The sequence below is a fragment of a genome, unplaced genomic scaffold (assembly GCF_019419815.1).
Source record: "Pyrus x bretschneideri cultivar Hongxiangsu unplaced genomic scaffold, Pyrus_bretschneideri_v1 Contig97, whole genome shotgun sequence".
In the NCBI taxonomy this organism is placed as follows: Eukaryota; Viridiplantae; Streptophyta; class Magnoliopsida; order Rosales; family Rosaceae; genus Pyrus; species Pyrus x bretschneideri.
In genome coordinates this window covers 501775-515664 of record NW_025999839.1, presented here as the reverse complement: position 1 = coordinate 515664, position 13890 = coordinate 501775, and the positions used below count along the sequence as shown (strand labels likewise).

General features: G+C 38.1%; 1 protein-coding gene across 2 annotated transcripts; it reads left to right on the top strand.

The window, feature by feature from the left end:
• Positions 1–3142: 3142 nt before the first annotated feature.
• Positions 3143–4561, top strand: LOC125473797 (auxin-responsive protein IAA33). Of its 2 annotated transcripts, none has more exons than XM_048577095.1 (2): positions 3143–4080; positions 4269–4408. In XM_048577095.1, exons 1-2 carry the CDS (start codon positions 3662–3664, stop codon positions 4300–4302), a joined length of 453 nt encoding a protein of 150 aa, XP_048433052.1. In that variant the 5' UTR covers positions 3143–3661; the 3' UTR covers positions 4303–4408. The 2 variants fall into 2 exon arrangements, with proteins under 2 accessions (XP_048433052.1, XP_048433051.1); XM_048577094.1 differs by having other exon boundaries at positions 3152–4080; positions 4336–4561.
• Positions 4562–13890: the final 9329 nt, after the last annotated feature.

The window sequence follows — 13890 nt, the reverse complement described above, 5'->3', positions numbered from 1 at the left end:
ATCAATGAGAATTCAATGGTATTTATGGGAGAAATCAAATATCAGCCAACATCGTCGATGTTTAGCTTTAATTTTGATACTCCACAAGATCTATTCATTGAATCATTTTATACATCAATTATTGAATGATGAAATCTATATTTATTAAATTATAATGCGTCAACTGAATGAATATATTTTTTGTATTGATGAAGATGAATATAACCGTTAACCAATGGGGAGTCCGTTATCCGGTGGGTATGGTTATGAATAATACCCGATAGTTAATTTTCCAGTTATGAATATGGTTAAATTCCCTGATTGTAGAGATGAATATAGTATTTCCGTCTTCAAACTGAACCGTTGCCATCCCTATTCACAATCTTTCCTTCGCTTTGACCAAGAACATATAGGGACAGTGGCGAAGCTACAGAAGGACAAGGAGGGGCGATCGCCTCTCCCCTTGCCGGAAATTAAGCCCAGTAGCGGTGGTTCTGCCCCTTTTGTCTGATCGGAAGTGATGGTTACTCATGGAGTTGTCTGATTTTCTGGGTCTCTGCTGCTGCTGAGTAGCAGAGTTTTTTTTTATTTTTTTATTTTTTCTAAAAAACCCTTAACAAGGACGACGCGGTTTCATTTAGTTGGTTAAAATAAAAATAACAAAAGGAGGGATCATTCAGCCTTCACACCATTCAAGTATTATTATTATTATTTGGTTCAAAACCAAAGTATTATACAGATCACCTGCAGCAGTAGGCTGCAGAACCTTTGTTCTGCCATTGGAGAGGGTGACAATCAACAGCAAGGGCTTCAAGAGTCTCCCCGCGCCACCGCCGTCGGGCCATTTTAGGACCATGCGCCGTTGAATACTTCTTTTATACTAAAAATGCATTATAGTAGTCAAAAACATTTCTAGCCCGCTTCCCGAATGCTATGAATTCGAAGGTTACATAAAATGCAGATTTAACATTAGGATGTCATATTCATTAATATCCCTTGTTTATGTTAAGAGCCACATATACGTTAGAAACCTAGCTTAATTACAGTGTTATCTGAGTCAATTCTTGGAGGTGGATAAATATAAGATTACGCTACAATATAATCAGTTAATGAAAGATGTACAATGCTACTTACAAAAGAGGGCCAGTGGTTTCTATTTTTCAGTTTGATAATGGATTTTAGTTTTTCAATGAATTTGTAGGCAATCACGAGTAGTGTGTAATACGATTGGCTTGATAAATTATGAATGACATTAGTATATTGTCTACTATCTAAAGAATTTGAATGTCTAAATTTTTTTAGACCTTTTACCCTTTTAAATTTCGCCCCTCCTTCCGACAATTGTTGGCTTCGCTACTGCACAGGCATAGACCCAGGCCTTAAAAATAGGGTGACGATTAAGAGCCAATCACTGGAGTCTTTCATTTCCTGTTGTCATTAACACATAATTCATATCAAGTTAGCTAACTGTAGTAGTATATTTGGAGTCTTTCATTTATTGTGGTGACAAAAATCACTGTAGTATTATCTAGTAGTGAGGGAATTGTAATTAGCTTCAATTATGGTTAGCTAAACCTAGTATTTAATTAAAGATCCGTTAATAAGGCACAGAGTGGTCTTTATCTAGGAAAGAAAAGGGTAGAAACTAGGAGCGTCACCTACTTTTGATATGATCATATAGAATGAGAGATTTTTCAGTGCGATGGAAACACAGGATAATACATAACGTATTATTATATAAATAGTAGGATATATGTGTTAAAAAGTTAATAACTTAAAAAATAAAAATTTTCACTACTTATATAAAAACACATAATGTTCCAACCGTGTTTCCGTCACAATAAAAAAAAATTCATGTGGAAGAATGCGTGGGTTCCGACCATCTGAGAGTCAAACCAACGAGCCGTTCGGCGACCGCAGCGCGGTCGTCACCACAGCCCATGCATTTCAATTTACAAGATTCATTGTTTATGTTTAACAATATTTTATTTCTATTTTAATTATTTATTATTGTCTTTTTACAGTTTCAGCTTGCTTTTCGTTCACGCATTTTATTAGCATCCCAATACCATAATTATTTTATAAAATAAAATTCATGACAGCAACCTAACCCCTACAGATATAATGCAAAAAAACTGAAGTTAAATATAAGAGAGCAGTACAAGAATGGGGACGCACGCACACACCGTCTTTTGCTTTTTGCTTTCACAAGCAAACATCCCTCACTCTTTTCTAACCCTACGCATTGTTATTTATTATCTAGGTTTTGCCCTTTTCCCTATAAACCAGGTAATAAAGGAAGCTCATGGGTACGTACTATGTGAACTGGGATCAACATAAATAACTAATTAATCACTAACTTTTGTAGTATTGCACGGCTAGATTAATTCTTTCTTGAGTACTACTCAACTGGTGTGTGATTACAAGGAAAATTATTGTGTGACCAGAATTATACCGTGTTACCAATCTACTCAACTTATAACAAGAGATCAATAATAGTTTTATACGTATAGGGTATATTTTGTGAATGTAATGTTTTACAGTTTGGTAAATGGGAATCGTACACCACATGTGGCATACCATACGACCTTGTTTGATATCTAAGATTGGATTTTAGTGGATAACTTACTAAATTAAAGGTGTATTGAAGGTAGAGATGAGTCATTTTTCATTTTCAGTGGAGTAGAAGAGGATTAGACATGAAAGAAACTTATTCCTTTCTAATCCTCATATTTATGGAAAGGAGAAAGGGTTAGAATGGATAAGTTTCTTTAATGAGAGTAATCCTTTTTTCTACCGTGAGAGACAATTTTTTCATTTTTGCTCCTTCAACATACTAGTTTAACGGTGTTATCGATCTTTTAATCCTAAATACCAAACGAGGCAATCTGAACATTCCACTTCATTCATTTTAATTTATTTGGTTTAGACAAAGCCCACTCTACTTGTTTTATTATTTAGACATATATGGTTGGAATTGAGACTTTTATTTCCCGAATAATGATTTTCAACTACAAATTTTGAGTTTTTTTCTTCGAACAAACGATATTACCTACACTAATAGGGAGAGAGTGAGCTTAGCCTCATATTGAACTAGTAATAATATGGTTTAAATTCGCTTTTGAGGAGAATCAAAACTAAAACCTCTCACTTACAATTGAAAATAAATTCCACTAGACTGTAATAATCAGTAGCAATTCTGGTTCTTAAAGAATAATATGGACCGAGAATAAAGAAGAAACCTTATGTGGTTTAGTTATTAGTTCCTCATAGTTATTAGTTTCTTCTAAACTTTAGGAATGCCTTGAAAGATAGAATCGCCTTTACATCTATCTATACGTATAAATATATCGACGAGGTCGGTATATTCACATATGCTATATAATGGCTTTGATAAAACAAAGGAAAATTAAGCACTCTCCAAGTTAAGGCAGTTTCAGACACCCAACTGAACTGACCACTTTTCCGACATTTGTGCGTTCTCCTCTCTTTCTCCTCTCTCTATCCTCTCCCTAACTCTTCTACTCATTTTTACCAAGACACAATAAAATACCCACTCTCCTTGTCCAAACCCAACAAATACCAAACCTATCTCGATCAGCTTCCTCACTCGAATCCTTCTCTCCTAACATATATCCCTCCAAAAACACCAAACCCTTCTCAGTTAATTTCATAGAAAATCATGAATGCTTTTGATCAATCTCAGAGACAAGACTCCTTGAAAAGAAGATGGCAAGAGAGCAGAGTACAGCTTGGTGGTGGTGGTACAATTACTCCAACGTCTTCTCATTTGAACAGAAACCCTAATGGCAGTAGTCTCCATGGCTTCCCAGGACTTCTTGACGACGATCTTGTTTCCACCGTGGTCCCTCCGGTCACCGTTGTGCTTGAAGGCCGTTCGATCTGCCAGCGCATTTGCCTCCAGAAACATGCAAGCTACCAAAGTCTTGCCAAGGCCCTCCGCCAGATGTTCGTGGATGGTGGCGATGTGGGAACCATTAACGAGAAGGATCTTGATCTTTCAAATGCTGTTCCTGGTCATGTTATTGCTTACGAAGACATGGAAGATGATCTTCTTCTTGCCGGTGACCTCAATTGGAAGTGAGTTATTACTATTATTCTCGTTATGTTTTCCCTTTTAATTTAACAATTACATAGATGATACAGAGTCTCGATGTTATGATTTGTGTGTAAAATTCTCTTACTTATAATTTGTAATCAGACTGTGAATCTGAACGATGCATTTGAATAAGAATTTATCTAATCGATAGTCTTATGGTTTCGTGCAGTACACAAGGTCATAATTTGACTTTATACATCTGATGACGCGTTTATGTGTCCGTGTGCCTGTTACAGGGATTTCGTACGTGTAGCGAAGAGAATTCGGATACTGCCGGCCAAGGGAAATTCAAGGAGGGGAAGAATGGGAACATAGAGCTAGCATACATATGCTGGAATTTGGCATTTTGCAGACGTTTTGTTGGCTAGAAAGTCAAGGAAGTTATGCAAGTAATAAACAAGGAACTTGATCGTTAAAAGAAACAAAAAAAAAAAAAAAAAAAAAAACAAGGAACTTGTGTCTCATGAAAGCATATGTACTTTTCCCACTGAAATGTAAAGCATTTTCACTGTTTTTCTTATATATGAATAAAGTTTTTTCCCATATCAATATTCTCCTTAAATTTTCTTCCTAGGGATCGCTGAGCTATATAGGCAAGTATATTACAATGCTATTCCAAGACCAACGGTCTTTCTTTGGCAAATAAGACTATCATTTTGTTTTTGTTTTATAGCAGCTAGAATTAGAAAAAAGGAAAAATTATTTTCTCCTTTTTGAAGCTTCTATGAATCAACTTATTTGATCAAACCGCTGCTGTTGGTGTTCAAACTAGTCATTAATGATTGGCTTCATTAGTATCCTTTCAGTATGTGTTGCAAACACTATCATTTTGTATGTCTCATCTTCTCCAGAATAATTTTTTTTTGTCAATCTTCTCCAGAATAATTAAGTTAGGGTAAAGTACAAAAATTACCTCAACTATTAGTGTCACGACACTTTTATACCTCATCTTTTAAAATTGACAATGTCATACCGCATCTTTAGAATTTGGTCCAGTGTTATACCTTCCGTTACTTGGCCTTACTTTTCAGTTTAATGCTGACGTGGCTTGATTCAGGGCCCACTTTCTATTAAAAAATCATTAAAATATTATTAAAAACTAAAAAAAAAATTATTTAATATTTTTTAAATATTAAAATAATAAAGAAAAGTAAAAAAAGAAAAAAGAAAAAAGAAAAAAGAAAAAACAACCCTCAGTTCGTCCCTCCCCCTCCCCCCCTCCTCTTTCTTCTCCCCCATCTTCATCTTCTTCCCCCCACCTGCAACCACCCCACACCCAAAAAAAAAATCAAAAAAAAAAAAAAATTCCAATTTGTCTTCACCCTGCACCCATCCTTAGTTTGTCTTCCCCCTTGCGATCATGTCGAAACAAACGATCATTGCAAATATTCCCCATCCACCCACTCAGATGCATTTATTAGACACGATCTCCCACTCTGCATGTCAGTTATTCATAGTTGTGAGACCCTGACATGTGGCCGCTCCTCGTCGCGTCTGTCTAACTTCAGCGATGTACGCACCTCACACCCGAGGCTCGTAAACTTTTGAAACATCTCTTCATAATGATCGTGCCTTAAAGTTCGCTGTCACACGTAATCGTGCTGCCCTAATTTGAGTGCTTTTTGGCCTCTTTACCTAGATTTTCAAAATTTTCAATGATTATTAAAGATATCGGCTGGATTTGCCCTTCAATCTTCAGATCTAAGACTGTCGATCTTCTTTTCCAGCTGCCTATAAATACCAACTGTGGCCTAATTCCAATTTTACGTTTAAAAAATCCCAGAACTCTCGCCATTTTACTCTGATAATTTGAAACCTAGAACTTTAATCTCTGAAACCCATAAACTCAAACCTCTCACCTTACTTCAATGGTTGCCAACACTTTCATTACCAAGTTTGTTGAAGAGTGTGGTAAGTGTAATGATTTCATTACTCGAAGCGCCATCAAAACTCTTCAATTTGAAGAGGATGTAGTTGCTTCTCACCAGATTATGGGCCCTTTGTTTAAATACGACGTTCCAGAAGTCATCATTGAGATGTTGAAGAGCCATTACTTAAGTCTTTTATTCTAGGGTTACGATTGGTTGAAATGGGAATCGCCAAAACCCAAGGGGCTTGGGCTTCGACCCCAGTAGCTTGGGCTGCTTGGGTTTGTTAAATGGAACCACACTTCGCCGCTGACTAGAAATCACTTGGTATTTTTGATACCATTAAACTTTTGACCATCGAGATCAACGTGTATCGAGAGTTCCTGATGGCTGCTATGAGCTTTTGATGCTCGACCACCAACACTATGGTGCTTCCACTCAGCCCTATTGGACCAACTGTTCTTGACATAACGGCTATCCTTGGTAGCTCTCCATTTGGTCTTCTAGTTAATACCTTTCTCTTTTGGTATCAATTCGACCTGGACTTGAAAACAATCTTTGATGAGCGTGCTCTTGAAGTTCTACAGAAGGATAACCAAAAGGAGGTGTTCAACGGCGTTTGGACTTGATTACAACATCATCGATGTATACTTCAACAATTGTGCCAATCAGGTCGTGGAAAATGGTATTCATGGCATGTTGATATGTGGCACCGGCGTTCTTAAGTCCGAAAGGTATGACAACCTATTCGTAGGTCCTTAGTACACTAGGGCACCGAAAAACGGTTTTATGAATATTTACTTCAGCAATAAAAATTTGATTGTAACCAGCGTGGCCGTCCATGAAAGAGAACATCTAGTGGTTTGTTATGGCATCGATTAATAAATCTAAAATCGGCATTGGATATTCATCTTTACGGGCTGCCAAATTTAGATTACGAAAATCGATGTAGATGCACAAAACACCACTTTTCTTCAAGACTGGGACAATATTCGCTAACCATTCGACGTATCGAGCTGTAAAAAAAAAAAGCTGGCTTTTAAAAGTTGAACAAGTTCGTCTTTTACGTTGAGCTGAACTTCGGTCAAGAATTGTGTTGGAGATTAGCTGTCTAGGTTTGATATGCAGTTTGTGTTTAATCAGTGTTCGATCAAGGCAGGCATCTCATGGTAACTCAAAGTAAAACAATCTTTAAATTCTTTATGTAATTTACAAAGTTCGCCTTTCATAGGTTGAGGCAACAAAAAACTAATAAATAAAGGCTAAGATTCGTCGGCTATTCCAAGATTTATCTCTTCTAAATGATCTTTGACTTCAGGCTGAATATCTTCGGGCTCAGTTGCTGCAAATTGAATTTTATCGAAGGACAACTCTGGGCCGTTATTCCCTTCGGTGATGAACTCCATTAAGTTCACGCTAGAATCTGGCTGCTTGGAAATGGTGTACCAGTGGGCCAGCAGCCATTCCATCATCGATGAAATTGTGGCCATTCGTTCGTCCCGTTATGTTGCGTCAGTCATCAAGATAATTAGCTAAGTCAATCAATCCAGGTCTTGTCGAATCCTATTGAATGGTTTCAGCGCCAACCTCGACGATTTTCTGGATAGAGATTCTGGTCGGCCTTCCTTCTTTATTAAAGCCTTGTAAAATGATATAGCTGACCTGGTCGTCGTAATAACAGGCTTGAATCATGTTGGCTTCAAATAGCTGGTTATCGACCGAATAAACTACGGTCGATTTGTCGTCTAAGAAAATAAGGGCCTGGTAGAGTGATGAAGGGATACAACTAGTCTAGTGGATCCAGTCACGACCGAACAAGGCATTATACTCGGTCTTTGAATCAATTATAACAAAAGCGGTCATATGATTTCGACTTACGATATTTACTTCTAAAGGTATGACTCTTTTAGTCTGAGATTTATCGCCAACAAAGTTGCTCATGGTCACGCAAGATGGAATGATTGCATCTTTGGAGCATCGCAGAGCTTTCATTATAGAAATAGGCATGATGTTAACTGTTGCCCCACAGTCAACCAAAACTTTGGGTATCAAATACCCTTCAATATGAGCCGTTATGTACAACAGCTTCAGATGATGAAGGTTAATAGCCAAAGAGCAGGGAAATAGCTCAGCTAAGGTTGCTCGAAGCTTTTGTTTGGCAACTACATCACCATTTAAAAAGCTTTGTTGAGACGTGGTTGGTTGGAATTCTACAGATACGACATGGACCATGCTAATTTCCATGTTGTCGAGGACCGAGGGCCCCATTGGGTCACGATCTCTATCTTCTAGATTGTTTGGAAGAATATCTTGATCTTTGGTCACACCAACTACATCATCTTTAACCAGAGGTAAAATATGTGCACCTGGTGTACCTGGCGTGGCCGTTTCATCTTCGATTTTGGCAACTGGTTCCATTATCGCTGGGACTTGGTCTTATGTTTGCAAAGCTTTGTGAACCCACTCTTGATATGCGATACGAGCATCTTGTGTGTCCAAATAGGTGTCCAACCTGTTAACTCACTCCATCTCTTCAGTCGAGAGGCCGAATAAGGATACAGTCGAAAAAATCTCAAACTGATGTCGCAAATATTACAGATCATCTAAAAAGAATGCAAGGTCTGCAGGGTCTAAATTGATGTATGGGTCGACATCGAAGCCAAGAACACTAGCTTTGCGAATGTGTTGGAATCTGGCTTTCATCCCCAAATCTGACCATTTCTGAATAATTTGTTCGGCATCGGGGCCGGTCAAAGCTAAATTGAGAGACCCTGACATGGCTTTATGAAATTGTATAGGTCGTTTGTCAAATTCTGCTTGTGAAATTCCTGCATGTAATCTAGAGCCTCACCAAAAAATGGTAGATGGCGATTCCGTCTGACTTTAATTAATAGCTTTTGTGGTGGTAATGGAGGAAGTTTGCTCTTGGCCTTCTTCCTGAAATGCTCGATTCGAGTTTTCATTTCTCTAGCTTGAGAAGAAGTTTGATTCGTTTATCCGATTCTTTACTCTCGGTTCAAAATTACGATAAATTACCTTCTTCCCTGAAAGCAACTTGGTCATGATCATCGGAGTTTGTTGATCATCCTCTTTTTTTGCCACTTCTTTAGGATGCCATTTTGGGACTAAAACTTCTTGAGCCGCGTGTCGACAGGCCATGCAGTCCATCCTTTGTCGGCTACATTTCTGGGATTTAGACAAAACAATATATGCGCCGGTAGGGGAATTGTAACTATACCAACGATGGTCACATGGCTTAGGTGGTTTGAAGGTTCGTTGGGTCGTGGATGAACTTGAACTTCCAAAGTTGTGTACATAGTAGTCCTTATCATAAAATGGCCTATTGAAATCAAGCCACCGTCTAGCTAAAGGCAGTTTTTAACTCTGCTGATGAGGGCCGAGTCTGTCAAAAACCCTTTGTTGGCATTAACCTGAGCCAAGCACTGGTTAAGATTTCGCCAAAATCGTAAGTGTGGGTTGTGGTGATTTGGCAGAATGTTTCTGTGGTTTTGGCTCGGTTATGATGACTTCTGATTGGCATCTACTGCATAGGATTATTGGGCTTTCAGACTTATCTGAACAAGAGTCAGATATTCGCTCAACATAGACTGGATTCAAGAAGAAACTAGGTGACTCGTTTTGGGATAAGAAATCTATTTTCAGACACGCTTGGGAATTCTGTTTTGGGATGTGGTATGTTGGGATGTACTCAGCTTTTCCTTTTTTCTTATCCTTCGGTAAATGGGTGTCCACCAAGCTTACCGTTACTGAAGGAAAATGATCAACATCAACCCACATTTGTGTCTTCTCCGAGAATTTCAGTTTGCCATTGTCAATCTAGCTTTGAATGGCATCTCCGAACATGACGCACTTATTCGTCATGTGTTTGTTTGAGTTGTGATACTTGCAGTACAGTTTCCCTTTTAAATCTTTGGCCTTGGGAATGTCATGCCTCGCTTGAAGCTTAATGATCTTTGCAAGTAGTAGCTGGTTGAAGATAGCATCAGCTTTGGTGATGTCAAAAGTGTACACCTTCGATGTTTTAACGACTGCTTTAATAGAGGCCAAACATGTTTTGACATCGTTGGAACTAGCGTGAGCCAGTGCCTTGCATACATAAGGTTTGTCAATCACTATCTTGGGCGTGTCTATACTAACATATTGGGATTCATCACCCCCGACCGATGCATAGCTTACCATTGGATTCTTATAAATCGTTCCACGGGTTGAAGTTTTCGAGATTTTTTCTTCTTTGAGAAATAATCATATTGCTCGATGTGTTGAGCCAACTCATACATATCTCGAAAGTTTACCCCCCCTCCCATCATTTTTTCTTGTACACCACATCTAGGCCATTCTGGGTGAGCCGAACAAATTCGACTTCAGGGATGAGTACTCGGCACCAACTCCTGACAGATTTGAACCTGGTAAGAAATTCCATTGGTGACTCATCAGATGACTGAGCCATTCTAGCCAAAGAAGATACTAACACTTCCATTTTGGGTTAATAAAATTGCCCATAATTTCTCAATTAGTTCTTCCCAATTTTGTATAGAATTTGGTGGAAGATTGATATACCATATGAACACTATGCCTGTCAATGAGAAATTAAACAGTTGTAGTTTATGGAAATCACTGTTGAAATCTCCACATTGAGCGATGAATCTAGCCACGTGTTTTAGTGAGGACAAGGATAATTCTCCAGTAAGAGACTAAAATCTAGGATCTTGAATCTTCAGGGATATTCAAACCTTTCAACAAAGGTTGGGTAAGGATGGATAAAATTTGGGAATTTTGGGTTTTTTTTTTTCAAGGCCGAATCAATCATTCTCTGGACTTCAACCAAATCCACGGATGTCGTTATTGTTCTTTGGTCAAATTCGGCCGAACTGGTGCTTGGCTCACTATATGTTTTTTCAAGATCAATCATCCTAGGCCGAGTGAATTCCACCTTGGCCTATACTGGCGGCAACCTTTCCCTTCCTAAAGGAGCATTCTTTAAAAAAGGGTGATGCCTGGGTTAATCAACGGGCTCATTCTTGTGAGCTTGGTTAACTATTTTTTCAAGCAACTTATTATTTATCGAGTTGTTATCACACACCGCTTCAAGTACGCTTTTCATCTCTCGGCCAAAGATTTGCTCAAATTACCGAGATTGTTCTTCCAACCGTTGTCGGAAAAAAGATTTAGACGCTACACCAGAGGTTTCATCGTCGTCGTTGCAATCCTTTACCGCATTCGATAAAACCATCTTTTGCCGCCCTATTAGTTTGGGTGAAGACCACAACATCATGGCTCTGACCGCTAAGATTAATTTATTGTTTCTCGACGAACCGTGCTTGTGGCTTCAGGTGTCACGGCAACAGGAAGATCTTGTGCCTACGATGCGATACCTTAGACTGAACTTTGAACCATAGGTGCTAAACTGTTAGCCGATTTACCCATAGTTGTTTTCTTTTTAATTTACCGTGTCTCAATGGTCATAAACTTCGTAGCTTTAACATTGGGTCCCACTAGGTGTGCCAAAATGTTGACCCTAAAAACTACGTAGCCTACGTGGTGCACATGCCGAGTAATTAAGAGCTAACTACGTCATTTGGTTAAGGAGCTCACTATGTCATTTGGTTAAATGCGGGGCATGCCAACTCGTAGGTCGAGTTTAGCCGGAGAGTAAAATATGTCGATGTGGCATTGGGTGCGCTGCTCATTTCTGTATCTTGTGTTTGCGGCGGTGGAAGGAACTTATCTCGGCCTTTGGGTTCTATAGCCTAAAGACAAGGCTGCTAGTTTCTTCGAAGTTCACGAATCATCAACACCGGGTTTGGTCTCAGTAATTATATTTATGCAAATATAATAATGCTGAACTGGTACCAGACTGTAAAGACACAAATACTCAAAAGAGATAAGTGTCTTGATTGTAAATGTGGTTCGACTGTCTGAATGCCAAACTGTAAAATGTACTTGCGAGTATCCAATCATAAAATAAACTCAGCTTTGTGCCGAGCCTGGTAACACCTCATTCGCCGAGAAGCTTGGTCAGATGACCTCTTCCAATAAGGACTCAAAAATCCTCGTTAACCGAGACTTGGATAGATAATCAGTCGGTCTCAAAGCAGTGTTGTTTATGCAAACTGAAGGTGCTCCTCGGTTGGCTGATTCTATAGCTTCAGTGTTGTTTATCCAAACTGAAGATGTCATCGCTTGCCTCCATAATGCTGTTTATCCAAACTAAAGATGTGTTGGCAGGAAAAAAGAAAATAAAAATCTCAAGGTGTTTGAGAGGTTTGCACAGGGTAGTTGTGTGTTAATTGGAGGGGGCTTGAATGATGCACTTCCCTTTTTATTTATAGTAGTAATTTCCCTAATGGCCGAGGTAAAATTTCACTCGGACTAGAACTCCTCAACCCAATCTGATTAGGTTTCGACCAATCCTAACTCTCATAGGATTCTGAAACAAGCTCTTTAATCATTCAGATTAAATCCCTTGATTGTCGATATCTTGTCTTATTTGAAGCATCCTTAACTTCTGAAGAATCCTTATTGCACTAGGATCCGATCACTTCACCCCTATCTAGGAAAAACCATCTTCGAATAGAATTCAGCTGAATTCTACTGGACTCGGCCCATGGCAAGGAATATTCCCGATATTTCTTATTGGACCGAGAACACTTCTAGACTCAACCCAAAGTGTTATTTTGGACCCAAACAGTCACATATACAAAGAAGCTAATATAGCTGCAGACGGATTTGCTACCATCGAACATAACTACAAATCAGTCTTGTATTTGGTTTAACAATTCCCAACACCCACCAAAGTCATATTAGGATACATTAGGACTTCGATGGTTTAAGGACCGTAAAAGATCCACTTTGAATTGGCCACCATATTATAGATTCGTAAGATGTCCGAACATTCCCAAGGTGAAATTTAGTAGTCTCGTTTGCATGCATTTTGTGTTCATGAAATTAGGAATTCAAATTGATTGTTTACTAAAATGAAGTAGGGAAGATGACAACCAATCGGTCTCCTTGTCATCGATTTAAAAAGAAAACTAATTTTAATGTTTGCCATTGGTTCCAAGCATGCAAGTTTCCAACATGTTCGTTATGGGATATTTGAATTCCGTCTTCCTTTAGTCTCATTAATTTGTAACCAAATTATATAAGGACGTATGCATGCATATTGGTGTTTCTAACTTACCAAACGTTACATTATAGTTGTATATTTCTTCTTAATGTTAAAAAAGGGTTGACTGTTGGATAGATTAAGAAAACAAAAAGATTAAGTTACTCGCTTGGGTTAAATTAGAAGGAATAAATATTTTTCACTTTCAGGGATAGGTGTACTAGAATGATACAAACAGTTAGCAGACAGGGAAATTTTGGCATTTTAATGTCGTTCTCTGTGTCAAATCTTCAATTCATTGTTTTAGAAAATTTTAGGTGTATATGTAGGTTTTCCTTTTTATTTTATTTTTCAGAGCTAGAGCCAGGGTTTGATATGAGTATTTAAATAATTTGAGAGGTTATTCTCAAATATATATTGGCTGCTTACATGTATGTAACACAATCAACATGTCCATCGTACAACATACTTAAGGATAACTATATAAACCACTTAATTGTTAAGTTTCTAGCCTGTATCGTTTTAGGGTTTGGCATTGATTAAAAATCATTTGCAATTTATCTTCTTACATTCACCACGTAGAGAAATGATAAGGACTCTGTCAAAGTGAAATTCTTCATAGACTTTTTCCCATCTCATAGTTTAATGTTAATTTCCGTATTAATAGTAGAGGGTCTCACTTTTAAGAGTTTGCTTAACGTTCTCCACCACGCAAACGACCTCTTTCATCCTATCACATACCGAAAATATATATTTATGATGCACATGGAACAATGCACAAAAGGAATATATATATA

Bases quoted from the DNA above. Each gene is read 5' to 3' on its own strand.
- LOC125473797 (XM_048577094.1), top strand. From the start codon at position 3,662: ATGAATGCTTTTGATCAATCTCAGAGACAAGACTCCTTGAAAAGAAGA. The intron at 4,081-4,335 runs GTGAGTTATTAC...TGCCTGTTACAG, and splicing joins GCCGGTGACCTCAATTGGAA to GGATTTCGTACGTGTAGCGA.